Source organism: Lottia gigantea (assembly GCF_000327385.1).
Source record: "Lottia gigantea unplaced genomic scaffold LOTGIsca_7, whole genome shotgun sequence".
NCBI classification, from domain to species: Eukaryota; Metazoa; Mollusca; class Gastropoda; family Lottiidae; genus Lottia; species Lottia gigantea.
Window position 1 is genome coordinate 624,877 of NW_008710370.1, and position 16,372 is coordinate 641,248.

The window sequence follows — 16,372 nt, forward strand, 5'->3', positions numbered from 1 at the left end:
TACAATCTGTTTTGTTGTGAAAAGACGTTTCGACATCAAAAACTTGATCTAGCAAATGGATATTCTCGACTTTCAATAATCATTAGTCGAGGATTAAGTTCTCAGCCAATTAAATTAATTTAAACCACATATTCCTCCAAGGTAATTCTGTAGATCATCGCAAATTAGTCATATGACGTACATAGCATATTTACAGAGCTTTTTTATATATGGATCGAAGTTACTAAGTGACTCTGTTTTTGACAGACAAGTTTATTAGTGTGGTTTTTTTTCACTCTAAATCAATCAAAAAATGAGCGAATGCATTGATGTAAAACATGGTTATTTTTGCTCTTTTCTTATGGCTATACACATATATAAAAATTGTTAATTAAACGCACTTGATAACCACTGGCAAGATATTGTCATGACGCTGTGTGAAATTAATAATAATTGTAAAAAAAAAACATGTTGTTTTTTAAGATGTAGACCCCATTAACAAAATGACTGTTACACTGTAGACTAAATAATGTAGAGAGTACAATGTCGTTAGTTACCATAATCCCGGATTAGTTAAAATAAAGTTACAAAAATATGTTTTTTATGTTATATTGTCATTAGTCCATACCGAAAATGTTATTTCTGCAATTTCATAAAACTAAAGATTGTACAGTTTTAGCCATTGGGGCCTTTATTTAAAACCACAACGGTCCGGCGTGGATAATGCAAAAAGAAGCCATAAGAATCTGCAAATATTTACCGGTTCCAAAATATCTTACACATGAAAGGTGGATTTAGTGGTCTGAAACGTCTTGAAAGGTCGAAACCCTAGGTTACCAACCATGCTTCGACATCAGGCTTAATTGATCATTCCCTATTTCATTTACTTTGCAACATTTCAATAATTTTATCGCGGTAATATGTAACAAAATGAAAAATATAAGACTTTAAACTCATTTTTATTTCATTTTATATCTTGAATGACCGAGAAAAAGGGGAATGAAGCTTTAAAGCATTGGAATTTCTAGAAAAAATCATTTTGACAGTATTGGCCCGAAGATCATTACATTCGTCATAACCCAATCTTGAAGTTGATCTTGCCGATAGCACAGATACGATCAAAAGTGAATAATATTTTTAAACCTATATATTATGTTGGTTAAATTAAGACGCCTTCAGTCTGAGAAAAACCTTTCGATCAAGATGACGCTTTTCAAGTATCTATGTGTACTTATATTTTCGATAATTGCAACTGAAATTGTAGCTGAGACAGTCGTACTGGAAGCAGAGACGCATGATACAGTTCAAGTCAATTCTAGGACCAAGGCCTCTGGTAATCAAACAGTTTGGCTTCACCAAGGGGATTTAGTAAGCTATACATTTTGTCTGTTGAGATCTACGATTGTTACCGTTCAGAATGTCCGCACTTCTAACGACGGTCAGTCAGATACTTTGAAGGTATCTGTCGACGGCGGCATTATGCCTAATAATGTTGTGTCATTCGGAAAATCTGATTTCGGTCGTATGTGGAACGAATTTAGTTCATCTGGGGAAATTGGTGCTGTTACACTGGAAGCAGGACAACACAGTATAACATTAGAAGTGATATCGGCAGATTCCTTTGGTGTGGAATTGGATGTTATCGAATTCAACGTTGATGATGATGAGCTTACAAACAATACCTTTACATGTAATTTACAATGTTCCTTCACTCCACCTACAGTCACAGCCACACCAAACCTATTGAATGGCAAAGCTATACAGAAGAGTACTGAAACACTCTGCTCGGCTGAAACAAATGTCAAGATACCTGTCTATAATGCAGAGGTCCAAACTTACGAAATTTCTACAAACGTGCCACAGTTCACCAACCCACAAAACTTGGTAGTAGATGAACCAGACGTATGCCCGGACTCTCCTTCAGTTTATATGAATATTGAGAATGTATCAACAGGATCAAATGTGGATGTGGTTACTTTGTCCGAAACTGCACAGTATTTCATCAACAATATGGAACGAGGTGGGTTGTATATTGTAGTTGCAACATTTTTCTTGAATGGCCGCAAAAGTGGTTCCATTGATGCCGATATTGGAGCCGAGGTTACCTACGAACTCGAATCACTACAAGCTCCTGCATCAGTAAGAATGATCTATTCTCATAAAGACGGAAACAGTGTAACCTCCGCGCCAGTTGAGTTTAATGGAAGTAAAACCAAACATTCCTGGACTATTCCAGACTTTACTTGGAATGAAGAGGGGGCTAATGCGCTTATAATGCATGTAACATCGGCAAATAGAAACCATGTCATTAAGTCTCTTAAAATTGAAAGAAGAAACACAGTTCCTGACCAAGTGGTAGAAGTCCACTCTTCAGATGTAGCGAAAATCGAGGTGATTAAAAAAGATTTCTGGTGGTTGTCAGGAGACAGAATGGAAGTTGTATATCCAGGTCAAGACCCAATCACCGACGCTGCCAGTATCCGAATTCAGTTTCAAATTTCTCCAACTTCCGCTATTTCAGAAGTTTTCTCTTTGTCGCAAGATGGTCTTGCAAAACTCTTCAATCCATCTAGTGACAGTATTGGTAACGACTTCAAGACATCGGTCATCATTGGACAAAACAATCCAGATGACTATCGACCATCAGCGCCAATTCAGCGAGTAGAGATGGTACCAGGACAACTCAAGATGATTATCACCTACCAAGACTCTGGCAAAGCTACTATATCTCTGTCTCCAACCGTTCAGGAAACTAAAGCAACCATTTCAGAATTAGATTTGAAGCAAAATCAAGGAACCACACCTTTTGCTACTCTTCGATCTATGTACATTGAAACAGGTTACAGTGATTCGGACAGCATCACCAGCGACCTGTCGGCAACTGAGCGAGTACTTGGAGGATCCTGGACAGAAGTTGCTGGTACAACCTTTCTACTTCATAGAAGATGTGATTCTAAAACTAGCACCAAAAGTCCTGACTTGAAACTTACTGTTACAAGCACATTGCCTCGAGCTTTATAGAGCTGTTTCCACAAACTTTAAGAACACATTTAATGATTTCGACCTTAACTGCAAGTTTCAACCAGAGATGTTCTTGAATATTATGAACACAATTATGACAATTCTAATATTTGTTTCTTCCATTGCATTTTAATCTTCGGTTAAGTTGCATATTTATACCTTAAACACAAGCTTCTCGTTCTGAACGACCAGATTATTTTGTTATTCAATGGTATTTTATTTAAATCAGAAATAGTTAAGCCATGTATGTATTCATGCATTATTTAATAATAGTAATTTAGCAATTTCGTTGTCTGTACAATTTGAGGACAAGTTGTAGAGTATTTGGCTCGACCTCATTTAATCCAAACCCCTTACCATGTGCTGAAGAACTTTCAGGTGCAATTGCTTTATGTTTGGAATTGTTGAACTCTGCCACTGTCACGCATTTGATCTATCTTCGTAGGCTACATATTGTCCAGTTGAAAACGCAAACCGTTTCTATTTTGGCATTGTAATATGTCTATTTTTGGCTCTGGGGAACTGAATGTGCTTTGTTCGAATTGTGTTCCCAATGTCTAGAAAATTGAGCATACGAAAAATTCATCTTATGAAAATATGACATCTGCATGTGCACTTGTCTTTTCGTCTAACCGTTCACAATGAGCATGTGTACGCAGAGTTTGGGAAGGGAGTTCATAGGTTAATTTGTCAAGGGTTAAATGTCTGGAGAGGAGGTTCCATGGGCGTAAGCCTGTTCTCCAATCCTTTTCTTAGGAATAAAATATTGTTTACAAAAAAGGGTTAAATGTCAAAGTTTCTTAATACGCTTTTTGTGTGCCTCAACTAGACTGTCCGTCGCAACAATCTACAATCATTCCTTTTTTGATGCTACCGCCTTGTAATGGAAGAATAGGAGTTTCTGTCATAATTTCTACACTTCTATAGAGCAATATGGATTTCCAAGATGAGGGGTACAATTCAATTATATGTTTTATCCCTCAAGTTTAAGATAATGAAGAACTAGAAATACCATATTACCTTGAAGTTTTGCTTAAGAATTTCAATGGGTTCCTGAGAGTATTGCAGGGTGATTTTTTTATGGGCACTTTTGATTAACCAAGATCATTCATTCTTTTATTCATCTAGATAATAAAGATTAACAATTTCACATTTGTTCATTCACAACAATATTCTAAAAGAATGATGAAAATTAACTTAGCCTCAAATTGCTTAAATTATTTTGGCTAACCCAACCAAATACAGAAAAATAACCAGATATAGAGCCTTTTGAAATTCATTGTGTTTTTAGACTTTGATCTAAAATTATGTATTTCAAGTGAATAGAGTTGACTTTGGTAGATTTTACCTTCAAACCATTTTTTATATTGAATATTTATAAATTACCATAGTAATTAGATAGTAAAACAGTACAATATAATACCCCAAATATTTGTTGGTGGGAAAGAGGGCTTTAATATGATATAATTATAAGGAACTATATAGCTTTATATTGAAAACTAATACACCAGTATATTATAGACCCAAGTGTTGTTTATTTGACTGAAAAGTATTCAATCAAGTGATAGATCTAAATTTTTATATAGATTTTCAGAATAACACTAAACAAAAACATTTATATTTTTCTTTGATTGTAAACTAACTAAGAGTTAGGATAATCACACAAAAACGAGATGAGGTTGATTTTAGTATTGTAAATAATCTTCAGAAGTGCCAGAAATGTTAAAGAATCTCATAATTCCTTCAAAAATACTACAAACTAGGAATTTTACTCATTATTTCCATATATGTCTTTTCTATATATGACAGAGTATCTTAAATTGAGTCGTCATTTTAACATTCAAACATGGATAATTCTGGACACAAATGGATTTGAAGACTCAAATTTCAACAGTGAGCTGTGAACACTGTTATTGATTGACTAAGCTAAAAAAAAAATCCTGTTTTTGAGACTAATGTATGATTGGCTAAAAAAAATGGTTCACCTGCCCTTTAAGTTGAAATGGAATGATTCATTTGAAAATTTTAAATCCCATTTATTAGCTTTTCATTTCATTAAGTTTCTCCCAAATATCTATTAAGAGAGATCACTACTGACAATAGACATCAGGAAATAGAAACTTGGTAAAAAGTTCGACCAACTAAAAATCTTGTGATACCTATAAAAATAAACCGTAACTAACATAAAATAAAAGATTTATCTAGATTGCCTAATCGACTGTATAATATAACCTCAAGGTAAGGTGTAAACTTGACTAAGTTTATATTGCTCATAATAATAGTATAATATTCTAATTAGGTTTTTAAAGTCATGGTTCCCCAGGTGTTGTTCACTTTAGTTTGACTACACTTGACTTGTGCTATAAATGCAGAGCTCTACAACATGATAGCAAATAATGAGATGGATAATGCATAAAATAATTTGTTTGACACAGTCAATAATGTCAAAGATAACTCAATGCAATTCATTTGACAATTATAATATAATTTGACAAGTTTGACAATTCCATGGTGTCTCATTATGTTGTTCTGAAGGGTCAATCCAGTCTTAATGTATAATTTTGATTCATCATGTTAAGGACAAAAAAAAAAAAATAAAACTGTAATTTGGGGAAACATATCTTTAAGAATATAAATAATAAATATGTTAATATATGTTAATATATGTATCTGTTCATCAGATCAGGGAGGAATTATTGACTAGTGACTTCAATCCTTTTATCTAAAATCTTCAGCTGAGAACATTCCCTGAAAATATACAAAATATCCTGTTAAGGTGTGGTGAAATTAGAGGTCACATGGATACAAGTCATAACTGTAACTCTTGGTAGGTGAACCACACCCTCAAATATAATTAGGTCTTGTTACAAGTTCTGAAATGTGGGATCACTTACTGCCTCTAGAGTGCACCAATAATTTTTGCAATACTATTTTGTTTCGTTATTGTTCTGATATTTATCATTTCCATTGTAATCTAACAAGATTGTTATCTTAGTATGGTTCTAATAATGTTATCTTTAATCAATCAAAACATGACATGTAGAAACTGTTTCTTGATAGCAATAAAGAATTGCAGAAATTGCTGTACTTTGGGAATCGCTATCCAAAAATTGTTTTTATGTTTTAAGAAGCAGATCCTAAATGACTGGTTAAAATAACTTTATTTGAACAGTACTGCAGTAGAAAACTAGTAGGATTACAAAGGATACGAAAAATATCAGAAAAATAAAGAAACCAGTTAGATTGATTTGAACATATCCATGCTTCATAGTTCGCATTGTCTGGATATTTTAAAGACTAGGTTATTTATTGTGAAAAATAGTATGAGAACTCAGAAATCTTAAAAGACACATTAATAACATAATACCTTAGCTCTTCGTAATATGGAATCTTTAGAAGCATCATAAGGTGCCTCTTTACTAGGGATTTCTAATACAGCTGGAATAGGTTCTGTATGTTTATCTATAGCATGGCGTATCATCTCAGCAAACTAATAATAAAAATAACACTGAGGTCATTTTAAGAGATATGGCATCATATATCATATGAGATTCATTTCTTCCTATGATTAGCTAAACATTAAATATTTTCCAGGAGAATAAAAAAAAAAAAAAAATTTGATTCACAGATCATAGTGAAAAATGTTAACAATTGGTAACAGTAATAATTAACTGTGGAAACCAGTTTGATTTAATTAATTGTTGACAAAACATCAAATTTCATTTTGAAAAGTGGTAAAGAGCGTTTATATATATATATGATGGTATAGCAAATATTTCGAAAAAATTTCATTACTGATTGATATCTGTGAAGCTATTACTAGCTATCAGTGAAATAGGCTTGTGCACTCAAATCAGTTAATTCATTAAAAATTTCAAAAAAGTAATTCACTTTTCAGTTCATATTTTGCACTGAACTACGAATAAATCCTTGAGGCAGGTATGACAAAATTACCGTCGAATAATAAGTGTCTCTTTGACAGAATATTTTATTTGGCCCATAGCTACATACTAAACAAATTTAGTTTTATTAAAGGGGAACAGGCGGCATTTTCAGGGATTGATTTGTGTCTTTATTGAGCTTTAATAGTCTTAAGAAGTACTAAAACGCACGAAAATCGCATAATCCCTTCAAATATACCTCAAACTAGAAATTTCACTGTCTATTCCTATATATGTGTTTTCTTTAATATGGCATAGTCTCACTGGAATTCAAGTCAAATTTTTAACTTTCAAACGTGAATAATTATGGATACACATGGATTTGAAGGCTCAAATTTCGACAATGAGCTGTGAACACTATTACTGACTAGCTTAGCTAAAATATTCCTGTTTCTGAAACTAAGGTATGATTGGTCGAACGGATAGTGAAGGTGCTCCTTTAACCAATTGCAATACATTACTTTTTTAAAACCTGATTTTATCTAAGTTAAGATTTTGCAATTAAGATCACCAGTCTACACCTTGTTGTTTTTTTTTGTGAACAAGATGCAAATCCAGTGGTTTTACCACAATTAAATCTATTATCCACATCATAAATCAAAACAAATTTTAAAAAATTCCAATATATGACATAATTGTTTTGTGAACCAAAGATGGTACAATTTAACCATTTTCGATAAGTTTCACTTCTGAAATGGGTCTAAAAAACAAAAAAACTTCAGGACACTATAGTAGGGGTAGGGGTAATTTAAGATTTGAGAGGTATGGAGGCGCTTTGAAGTCTAGCACAGTGGTGTCAAAAGGATTTTATTAATGGGGTGGGGGGGGATGAATTATCCTAGTTTGAATGTTAACATGAAAACTCAACATTTTAAGATACTCTGTGATATATAGAAATAGTGAGTAAAATTGAGTATTTTTGAAAGAATTATGCGATTTTCGGACAATAATAGTACTTTTGAAGACTATTTTCATATTCAACCCCCCAAAATGACTAATATATATACGATATTCTGTTTAGTCACTATTATGTTCTACTACATGATAAATATTGGAGAAAAAAAACCTAAGAGAGAAATACGAAATAGGAAGGATTTATGAGGGTAAAAGGGGATAATTCAATCAATCACCTGCTCTATAGTATCAAGAAGTCATATTACTATTTACCTGGTGTTATTTGATTGAAATGAATAAACACTTACAGACTGATTAATTAGTATAATAGCTATATCATCTCTGCTTACAAATGATTTAAATACATCTTCAATTTCTGGTACACTGGTATCTACAATACATATATTAAATAGGATAATATCATATATATACTTGAACACTTCTACTGGCTATATCTTAACAGCAATCTTCTGAAGCTGTATATAATTTTCAATCACCACCAAGCCTAAGTAAATTGTCTTTGGGTTAGTTCGTTGTCATAGTGAGCAGTTGATGATAGTTCTATGCTGCAGATAATTTTCAAAATTATGAAAAATATGTTAATAAGCTTAGAAGCTCTGAATATTTTCAATTTATACAAAGTGTCAAAATAAGGCATCTGTTGCAAGTTCAAATGCTTCCTAAGCAATGTATATACATTTCACTCCAGCAGCTTTTTTTTTTTTAACATAGGCTCACTTTAAAGTCATTCAAACAGGTTATAGTCAACTTGGCACCTAACTGATATATGGCCCTTGGATCAAAATGGACCCAAATAAAAAAGTCAAAATGGCCCCTAAAATTACTCTCTGATTTCAACCAAAAGCATTGGTCAAAATGGCCCCAGTTTAATTCTTGTTTAAACTTTATTAATTATAATAAGTTAATTTGTAGCTTATATCATGTAGAACTTACTTTTATCCACAACTAAAAAATTTGGTCTTCTGTTTTTGTCAATTTCACCAATACCACCTAATACAAAACCTGTACATGTATCCTGAATTGAACGAAAAAATATAAAGATTAGGATTTGGGTAATTTAAGTGTCTATTAGGTAAGCTTATATTATATACATATTATTTTTATTCACATGGAAGATGTGACAATGAGATTTTCGACATGCAATTCTATCGGATAGATTATTAGTTCAATTCTAAGTGATAAAGGTATGTTAACATTCATCAACAATACAGTATTTCTGTACATGACAACACAAATATTTAGTTTACTCTACGTCTTCAAGGACATCATTGATTTTCGTTTTGTGGTACAAAGTCTTAGACTATACATTATTCGGCCCAGTGCTTTACTACACTGTTTTGCAACCACATTAAAGGTTGGGGTCACTTGGCCGAATCCAGTAAATATTAACATAATTATGTTATAAACGATAGAGTCAAAATCATCCCAGTGAGCGAGTGATCAACTGTTGAGTGTTGTAGGGTAGGCCTTATGATGACCAATCAAGTACATCTATAGGTCTATCTGAGAGAATAATTCCCGTATCACATGCATTATCATGGCATTTGATGATCTATATATCTTTACATGTATATAGATTATGAGATGTGTCTAGCGATTTTACCTCATCTCCAATGACAGCAATCAGTCGTCCTTTTTGAGCTGAGTGAAGCGCCATTTTGAATAATCATGTGACTTTGACATAGGCATAGTTCGACTACTTTAGTATAGTGCTTTAAAGTAATCTTGGTCTATATATCCATACTTTATATATATTTCAATCTGTTGATACTTTCTATTGAGCCTGCCTTCTTTATACAGAAACTGCTTCATTGAGTTAAGAATTGTGTCGGGGTATCTGAAGTCAAAGGGAAATTAAACGCAAAATTGAATAATATAAATTAACCTAAACGAACTCGTCCGTGGGCAGGTGCTTCATAACTTCCGGCTCTTGTCAAAATGGCGTCTGGAATTGCTGGTGAATTAATACAGCTGATAGAAAATGAATTACCAGACGGTCGACACAGCTTACAAGAAAGTTACACTAATCTAGAAAGGGTCGCTGTATATTGTGAAAGCAATTATGTGCAGGTTTGATATGCTTTGGGTATTTTACAATGATAAATGATGCTGCAAAAGTATCCCCACCCTAATTTAGATTTATAAAAATCATAACTCATCATCTTATGTCAGTTACGTTTTTACTGTCATATTTGTCTAGTATTGAAAATAAACATTACCTCTCTATGCAAACTATCAAATGCGAGTTGCGTGTGTTGTGATATTCTTTAAAAGAATAAAGAATAATAAGATAACTTAGATCAAAGACTAAACAGACAAATAATGAATTTTGTAAACGTAGGTTTGGGTCTTAAATGAGTGTTGGGTTGTTTTTGAAAGTTGTTCCGAGTTGTCTTTTGTTCTAATTATCCTGATTCCATTTAAAACGATGGAGTTGTATTGCTATGAATGTTGAAGTGGTTTTCCGTCTCTGTGAGAAAGTTTTCCAAAGCTTCCTCCTAGTCCTCATCATATATAAACTGACACTATATATAGGGTACAAATGTTATTAATGATAAAAAAAAAAATTATGAAAGACAGTTGCTGTTTTATTTATGAGGAATGTGTTTTGTTTGATATAAAGTCTATATACAAACTTAAGCATATTTAAATTTTGCTTTATGTTTTGCAGGCTGCAGACAAAAAGAAAGCTTTGGAAGAGACCAAGAATTATACAACACATTCTTTGGCCAGTGTTGCTTATCAGATCAATAATTTAGCTACAAACTTTCTCAAATTATTGGATCTGCAGAATAGTCAGCTGGCAGAGATGGAGTCTAGTGTAAACCATTTATCACAGGTATGTATTTCAATGAAGTGATGGGTATAATAGCTATAAAAGATCTAAAGAAAAAAATAGTTGAATAGAAATTATTAACATAACTGAAATTATTTGATACAAATTTTTGCAAATTAGTCTAGATATGATACCAAACCGTGGCATAATTAAATAAATTGTGTAAGAAAATTCTTAATCTTGAGATTCAGAAATAAATTTTTTCAAATCTATTAGTCTTCACATTTCAAGTGCTTGAGCCCTTGGATCTTCAGTCTCGTTCTATAATGACACAAATTTCTTATTCATACCTAGATTGTTATGATACATAAAGAAAAAGTAGCAAGAAGAGAAATTGGTGTATTGACTACTAATAAAAGTGCATCAAGACCGTTGGGAGTGAAAGGAGGAATAATATTCCCTGAACAAACAGAGCGACCAATCAAATATACTAGGAAAGCTGTTGATTATACTACACTAGATGAAATTGGACATGGTGTTCGGGTGAGTTAAGTTATGCTCAATAGATGTATTGAGACTGTGGCTATTTAAAGTATCTTTGAGTAACTATTTCCATGTTTTGATTCATGTTATTATGAGGAAGCTTTTCTGTCTAGTTTTCTTGTGGTCATTTTCACATTGCCAAAAGGGCTGAACAGTTTCAGTAGCCGAAGGTTAATTTATGCATTATTTTAAATTTTTCAGCTGCATAGTGGTAATCCAAGAGCAGTTCGAAGTCCTTCAGTGACCAGTACCAGCTCAAGTAATGCTCCAACAACTAAACCCCCGACTCCTCCAGTCAATAGAAATGATACACTTGGTAGAGCAAGGGGTAATCATTACAGATCAGTAGCACCTCCAGTTGCTCCTCCTTCAGTACCAGGACATTATGGTAGTCAGTATGGATCTGCAGGAATGCCTCCTGCCGGTCGTTATGAAGCTGGTTATGCACCATCACCGGTTATGGGAACAATTCATTCCCCTCCACCAGTTGGTATGGCTATGCCAATGGCTCACGGAGTACCTTCTCCAGGTATGATACAATCTGCACCAAACTTTCCATATGGTGGAAGACATGACTCTGTTGGTAAGTCCAGGATTTCATTCAAAGTTGATTTGTGAACTTAAATTTGATTTTGAATTAGGAAAAAGGAACTGAGATAAGTTTGACATCTGAAACTTGAACATATAGATTTATATTCCTGTGACTGAAGAATAACAAGCCACATTGTGCTACTCTTTCAATTATTTTGTTGGGCGAATTAATAACAATACACACCTCACATGAAGTATTGGGGCATAACTACCACAATGGAATGCTCAATGCTTGGTGTCTTAAGATATTCATTGGCTTTTACAAAATATCAAAACAAATTCTGCTGTGTAATTATTTCGTTTTAACGATAATACTCTATGTTTATTTCGTTTAAACGAAATAAAAAAGATGGGTTAATTATTTCGTTTAAACGAAATAGACGAAAAAATTAATTCGTTTAAACGAAATAAACAAAAAAATTAATTTGTTTCAACGAAATAATAAATAAAAATGTTTACAATTGCGCCTTAGGGGCTCCATAGTTAACATATATTTATTTTTCCCCATATATTGTGTTATATATTAGATGTTAGATTGCATGCTGTCATAGTCAATATTGCATGTTAGTGTGTAATTATATAATATTCCTTGTCTTACAATAACAAAATATTCACACTGTTTCAGTGTAAATAGAGTGGAACGACATAGAACCTGAAACATGTTATTTCTCAAGCTGTGCGATCTTTAGACAACTAACTTATTTCAGTCTGTGCTCCTTCTGAAGTTTGTCAAGTAGTTCACAGGGGTGCAGGCTGAATTGTCTGAATATCGCATAGTGTGAAACTCTTGAGTAATACATGTTTCAGGTTCTGTTTTAATATTTCTATTCCTAGAATTCTAGTTATTCGAAATTGAAATAACATATTGGATGTGAAATGATCTGAATGTATTATTGAACTAAGCTAATCCTATGTTGTTCACACATGTTTTGGATATATAAACTGTCATCAGGACAGCTGATTTTGAGATATGTTGGATTAAATTTGTCAGACATTATAATGCCTTCTGTGTTGCATGTTTGTTGTTGTGATATTAGATGTTATTTATTATTTGCAGACATGTCATTACCACCCCCACCTCCTGATCTGGATTCAGAACGTAGATTATCTGAAGGTTTGCATGTTCTATATATATATAAACTACGCTTACAATATCAATGTTGCATGATTCCTTCCTTTATAGAAAATACCACAGATCTATTTTTATGATCATATTATTATATGCCCACTTTCAGTCTGTCAATTTACATGAATTTTTATGAAAAATTTAGGTGTATTGATGATATAAGTTATCATGAATTTTTAGTATAGTGTCTTTTTCTCAAGAGAGTACGTTTTTTGTTATATATTGACAGAATTCGACAATAAATGCACATTAATGAGATCTCATAGTAATTGAGCAATTTTTAAAACTAACTTTTATTGGTAAGTTTAGATAGTTAAAGAGATGCCTTTATATGCCCTTACTTTATCTAAAGATATATTATTGTTACCAAGTCTGTCACAATTGCTTGTAAACACTCAGGTCAGCACAATTTTAGTCAGATTTTAAGGAAACTTAGTCAAATCGTTAATTAATGAACCATGACAAAAATTAAAAAAAGAAAATGATAATGATACTTATATAATTATTAAAAACCAATTATCACATACAGTTTTAGGTATTTTAAATTATGAATATTTGAGCAAATTTGGTGATACCATGTTTAAAACTGCCATAGAATTTACTGTTCTATTGGTCACAGAACGAAATAATGCTTTGTAATTTCTGGTATAAGATATGTGAAACTTGATAATTATCTCTGATAGTTTTATTGTCTCCAAGACAGACCGTCATCATCCATTCAGAATCATTTTCCGTTCAATTGCATGCTCAGCACGTGTTTATTGACATGGTGGAAAACGACCGACTGGAGATTTCTGTTTCCTTGTGTGCCCATGCTAATTGGTAAAACTTTTAACAAAAGTTTCTGACCAAGACCATTCGTGTGACAGACTCCTTAAGTGTACTGAGATTCATTCCTGACATATATAAGATGGTAATTTTTCATATAAACTGTTAGTGATACAGGTTGTATGTGTTTGTTTTCTAGTCTTGTGCATGTTAATGATAGAAATCAAATAGTTAGATCTTCAATTAATTTGTTTACAGCATCAAATTCTCCTTTGCCTCCACCACCAGCATTGATTCAACAGCAACAACCACAGCATCCTCAACATCTAAAATTTGATTATCACCCTGGAGGTCAACCTAATTTCCCTCAGCAGCAACGGCCGGATCAGCAGCAACAGCAAAACAGAATTATCAGCTCAGAACAGGAAGATGATCCTTATGCTGCTACTGGACCCCAATTAACAGATGCTAGCTGGAGGCCTAAACAGTATTTAGAAAAAGGTTTGTATTTTTTTGCTTCTGAAATGTTTTGAGTGAGTTGTCAAACAATTCTTGATTATATTATTTATTTCAGTGCTAGAAATATATGTTGTATATATATATAAGATTATATTATGTTTATTAGTTGTAGCTATGTATGATTATATTCCATATTTCAGTGGTAGTTATATGTTATATTTTAGTTGGAATTATGTATAATTTCAGTGGTATTTATATTTCAGTTGTAGTTATATGTGATTATATTTCCATATTTCAGTGGTAGTTATATATGATTTCATTCCATATTCCAGTTGTAATTATATATTATATTTCAGTGGTAGTTAGATTGTATATTTCAGTGGTAGTTATATTTTATATTTCAGTGGTTGTTATATTATATTTTATATTTCAGTGGTAGTTATATTTTAGTTATATTTTATATTTCAGTTGTAGTTATATTTTATATTTCAGTTGTAGTTATATTTTATATTTCAGTGGTAGTTATATTTTACATTTCAGTGGTAGTGGTAGTTATATTTTATATTTCAATGGTAGTTATATTTTATATTTCAGTGGTAATTATATATAATTATATTCTATATATCAATGGTAGCTATATAACATTATATTTCATTGGTAGTTATATATGCTTATATTCTATGTTTCAGTGGTAGTTATATGTGGTTATATTTTATTTTTCAGTGGTAGCTATTTATGATTATGAAGCTGATAAAGCTGATGAATTAGCATTCAATGAAAATGCAGTGATCTATGTAATAAAGAAGAATGATGATGGCTGGTGGGAAGGTGTTATGGATGGTGTTACTGGATTATTTCCTTCTAATTATGTTGAACCTTGTATGTAAAATAAATGCTACTTTGATGACAGTTATGCTGCTAGTCTTAAAGGTCCTTGCACATTTATCTTGACTTGTAAAATTTGTGGGACCAAACATTTAATTTATTTCTTCTCACAATAAAAGAATTGATCTGAATTCTTACTATTTATTTACCTTTACACCAAAATCAGTCCCAGCAAGTTTTCTCCCATCCTCATTAAGTCTGATGACTGTATCGATAGTTAATGATATATTGTAGAGAAGTTTATAGTGAAATGGATGAGGACCTCCCATGTATAACCAAATCATGTAGGCTTTATAATTTGGGCATTTTTACACGAGAGATGATTTCCACTAATTTAAGTAATAAATAAGCTTTAATTGGGCAGAAAAGAACTACTCTACTCTATCTTGGCTAATATCATGGCTACAAACACTTGATTTATTACAATTTTATGCTAGAAAGGATACAGTGATTTAACTGAGTAAAATCACAATTTTAGGTCATAAGCTGATTTCTATCAAATGAGTTTATAACTATACACATAATGTGTTCATTATTTTATTACTATTATTATGTTATTGTATAATAAATATTTTTTGTATATATTATAATTAAGATCTGAATCATATTGTATATTTTTATGCATGCTTTATAAGTATTCTTAAGGACAATCATTATCACTTACTCATCAAGGACGAAGAAATTTCTCAAGAGCGAGAAAGAAAAACTTTGGAAAAAATAGATTATTTACTGAATTTACCTTTAAATCAAAAAAGTCACATAATCAGAGCGTGTCAAAAACATAACCATAAAAATATAATGTTATGAACACTGATAGATTGATGTTACTGTCGTGAAAAATATTGAATTCAAAGGGATTTTAAAGAGGTTTTTGACACTTGATAGCATCAATTTGAACCATTCCAATTTTCAATAAGATGTCTGTGGTCTTAGATATGATCTAAGACTAAAATTTAGTGTAATTGCAGGAATCACAGACGTCTGATTGAAAATTTGAATGGTTCAAATTGATGTTATCAGTTTTCTTGATACACATAAAAAAAAATTCTGCACAATCCCTTTAAATTTGTAAACTGAAAAGAAATTGTTACAAAATTATTTAGAAGTATTGACAAGAGGTCCCTGCACTGTGAACTAATTTATGTATATTTCTTGAGGAAATAATATTTAATGTACTGTATATATATCAATGCATATGTTTAATTTTCATAATGCCCTTAGAGCAAGTTTTTTTTTCATTTATTTTTATTTGAAAAACAAATGAAATTTAAATTATGTTAGGTCTAATATTATATTATTTGCTTACAATCAGTTCTCCATGGTTAACACCCACAATGAAAAAGAAAGAGTTTTTGATAATTTTATTTT

General features: G+C 32.0%; 3 protein-coding genes across 3 annotated transcripts; 2 read left to right on the forward strand and 1 right to left on the reverse strand.

The window, feature by feature from the left end:
- Positions 1 to 1,182: 1,182 nt before the first annotated feature.
- On the forward strand, positions 1,183 to 3,279 carry LOTGIDRAFT_229427 (hypothetical protein; the record flags this gene model as incomplete). Its single annotated transcript, XM_009065407.1, has 1 exon — positions 1,183 to 3,279. One exon carries the CDS (start codon positions 1,183 to 1,185, stop codon positions 2,998 to 3,000), a length of 1,818 nt encoding a protein of 605 aa, XP_009063655.1. The 3' UTR covers positions 3,001 to 3,279.
- Positions 3,280 to 4,096: 817 nt separating this feature from the next.
- On the reverse strand, positions 4,097 to 9,520 carry LOTGIDRAFT_205831 (hypothetical protein). Its single transcript, XM_009065408.1, has 5 exons — positions 9,460 to 9,520; positions 8,790 to 8,871; positions 8,144 to 8,226; positions 6,368 to 6,490; positions 4,097 to 5,748 (listed from the first exon to the last, which is right to left on the reverse strand). The coding sequence occupies exons 1-5, from the start codon at positions 9,511 to 9,513 to the stop codon at positions 5,719 to 5,721; spliced, it is 372 nt and encodes a 123-aa protein (XP_009063656.1). The 5' UTR covers positions 9,514 to 9,520; the 3' UTR covers positions 4,097 to 5,718.
- A 274-nt stretch (positions 9,521 to 9,794) lies between these two features.
- On the forward strand, positions 9,795 to 15,006 carry LOTGIDRAFT_107808 (hypothetical protein; the record flags this gene model as incomplete). Its single annotated transcript, XM_009065409.1, has 7 exons — positions 9,795 to 9,926; positions 10,528 to 10,695; positions 10,987 to 11,175; positions 11,377 to 11,762; positions 12,804 to 12,888; positions 14,086 to 14,161; positions 14,843 to 15,006. The coding sequence occupies 7 exons, from the start codon at positions 9,795 to 9,797 to the stop codon at positions 15,004 to 15,006; spliced, it is 1,200 nt and encodes a 399-aa protein (XP_009063657.1).
- Between the last annotated feature and the right edge of the window lie 1,366 nt (positions 15,007 to 16,372).

Coding starts and splice junctions, on each gene's coding strand:
- LOTGIDRAFT_205831 (XM_009065408.1), bottom strand. CDS start 9,513: ATGGCGCTTCACTCAGCTCAAAAAGGACGACTGATTGCTGTCATTGGA. Junction 8,872..9,459: donor TTGCTGTCATTGGAGATGAG/GTAAAATCGCTA, acceptor CGTTCAATTCAG/GATACATGTACAGGTTTTGT. Junction 8,227..8,789: donor TTTTTTAGTTGTGGATAAAA/GTAAGTTCTACA, acceptor TATGTATTGTAG/ATACCAGTGTACCAGAAATT.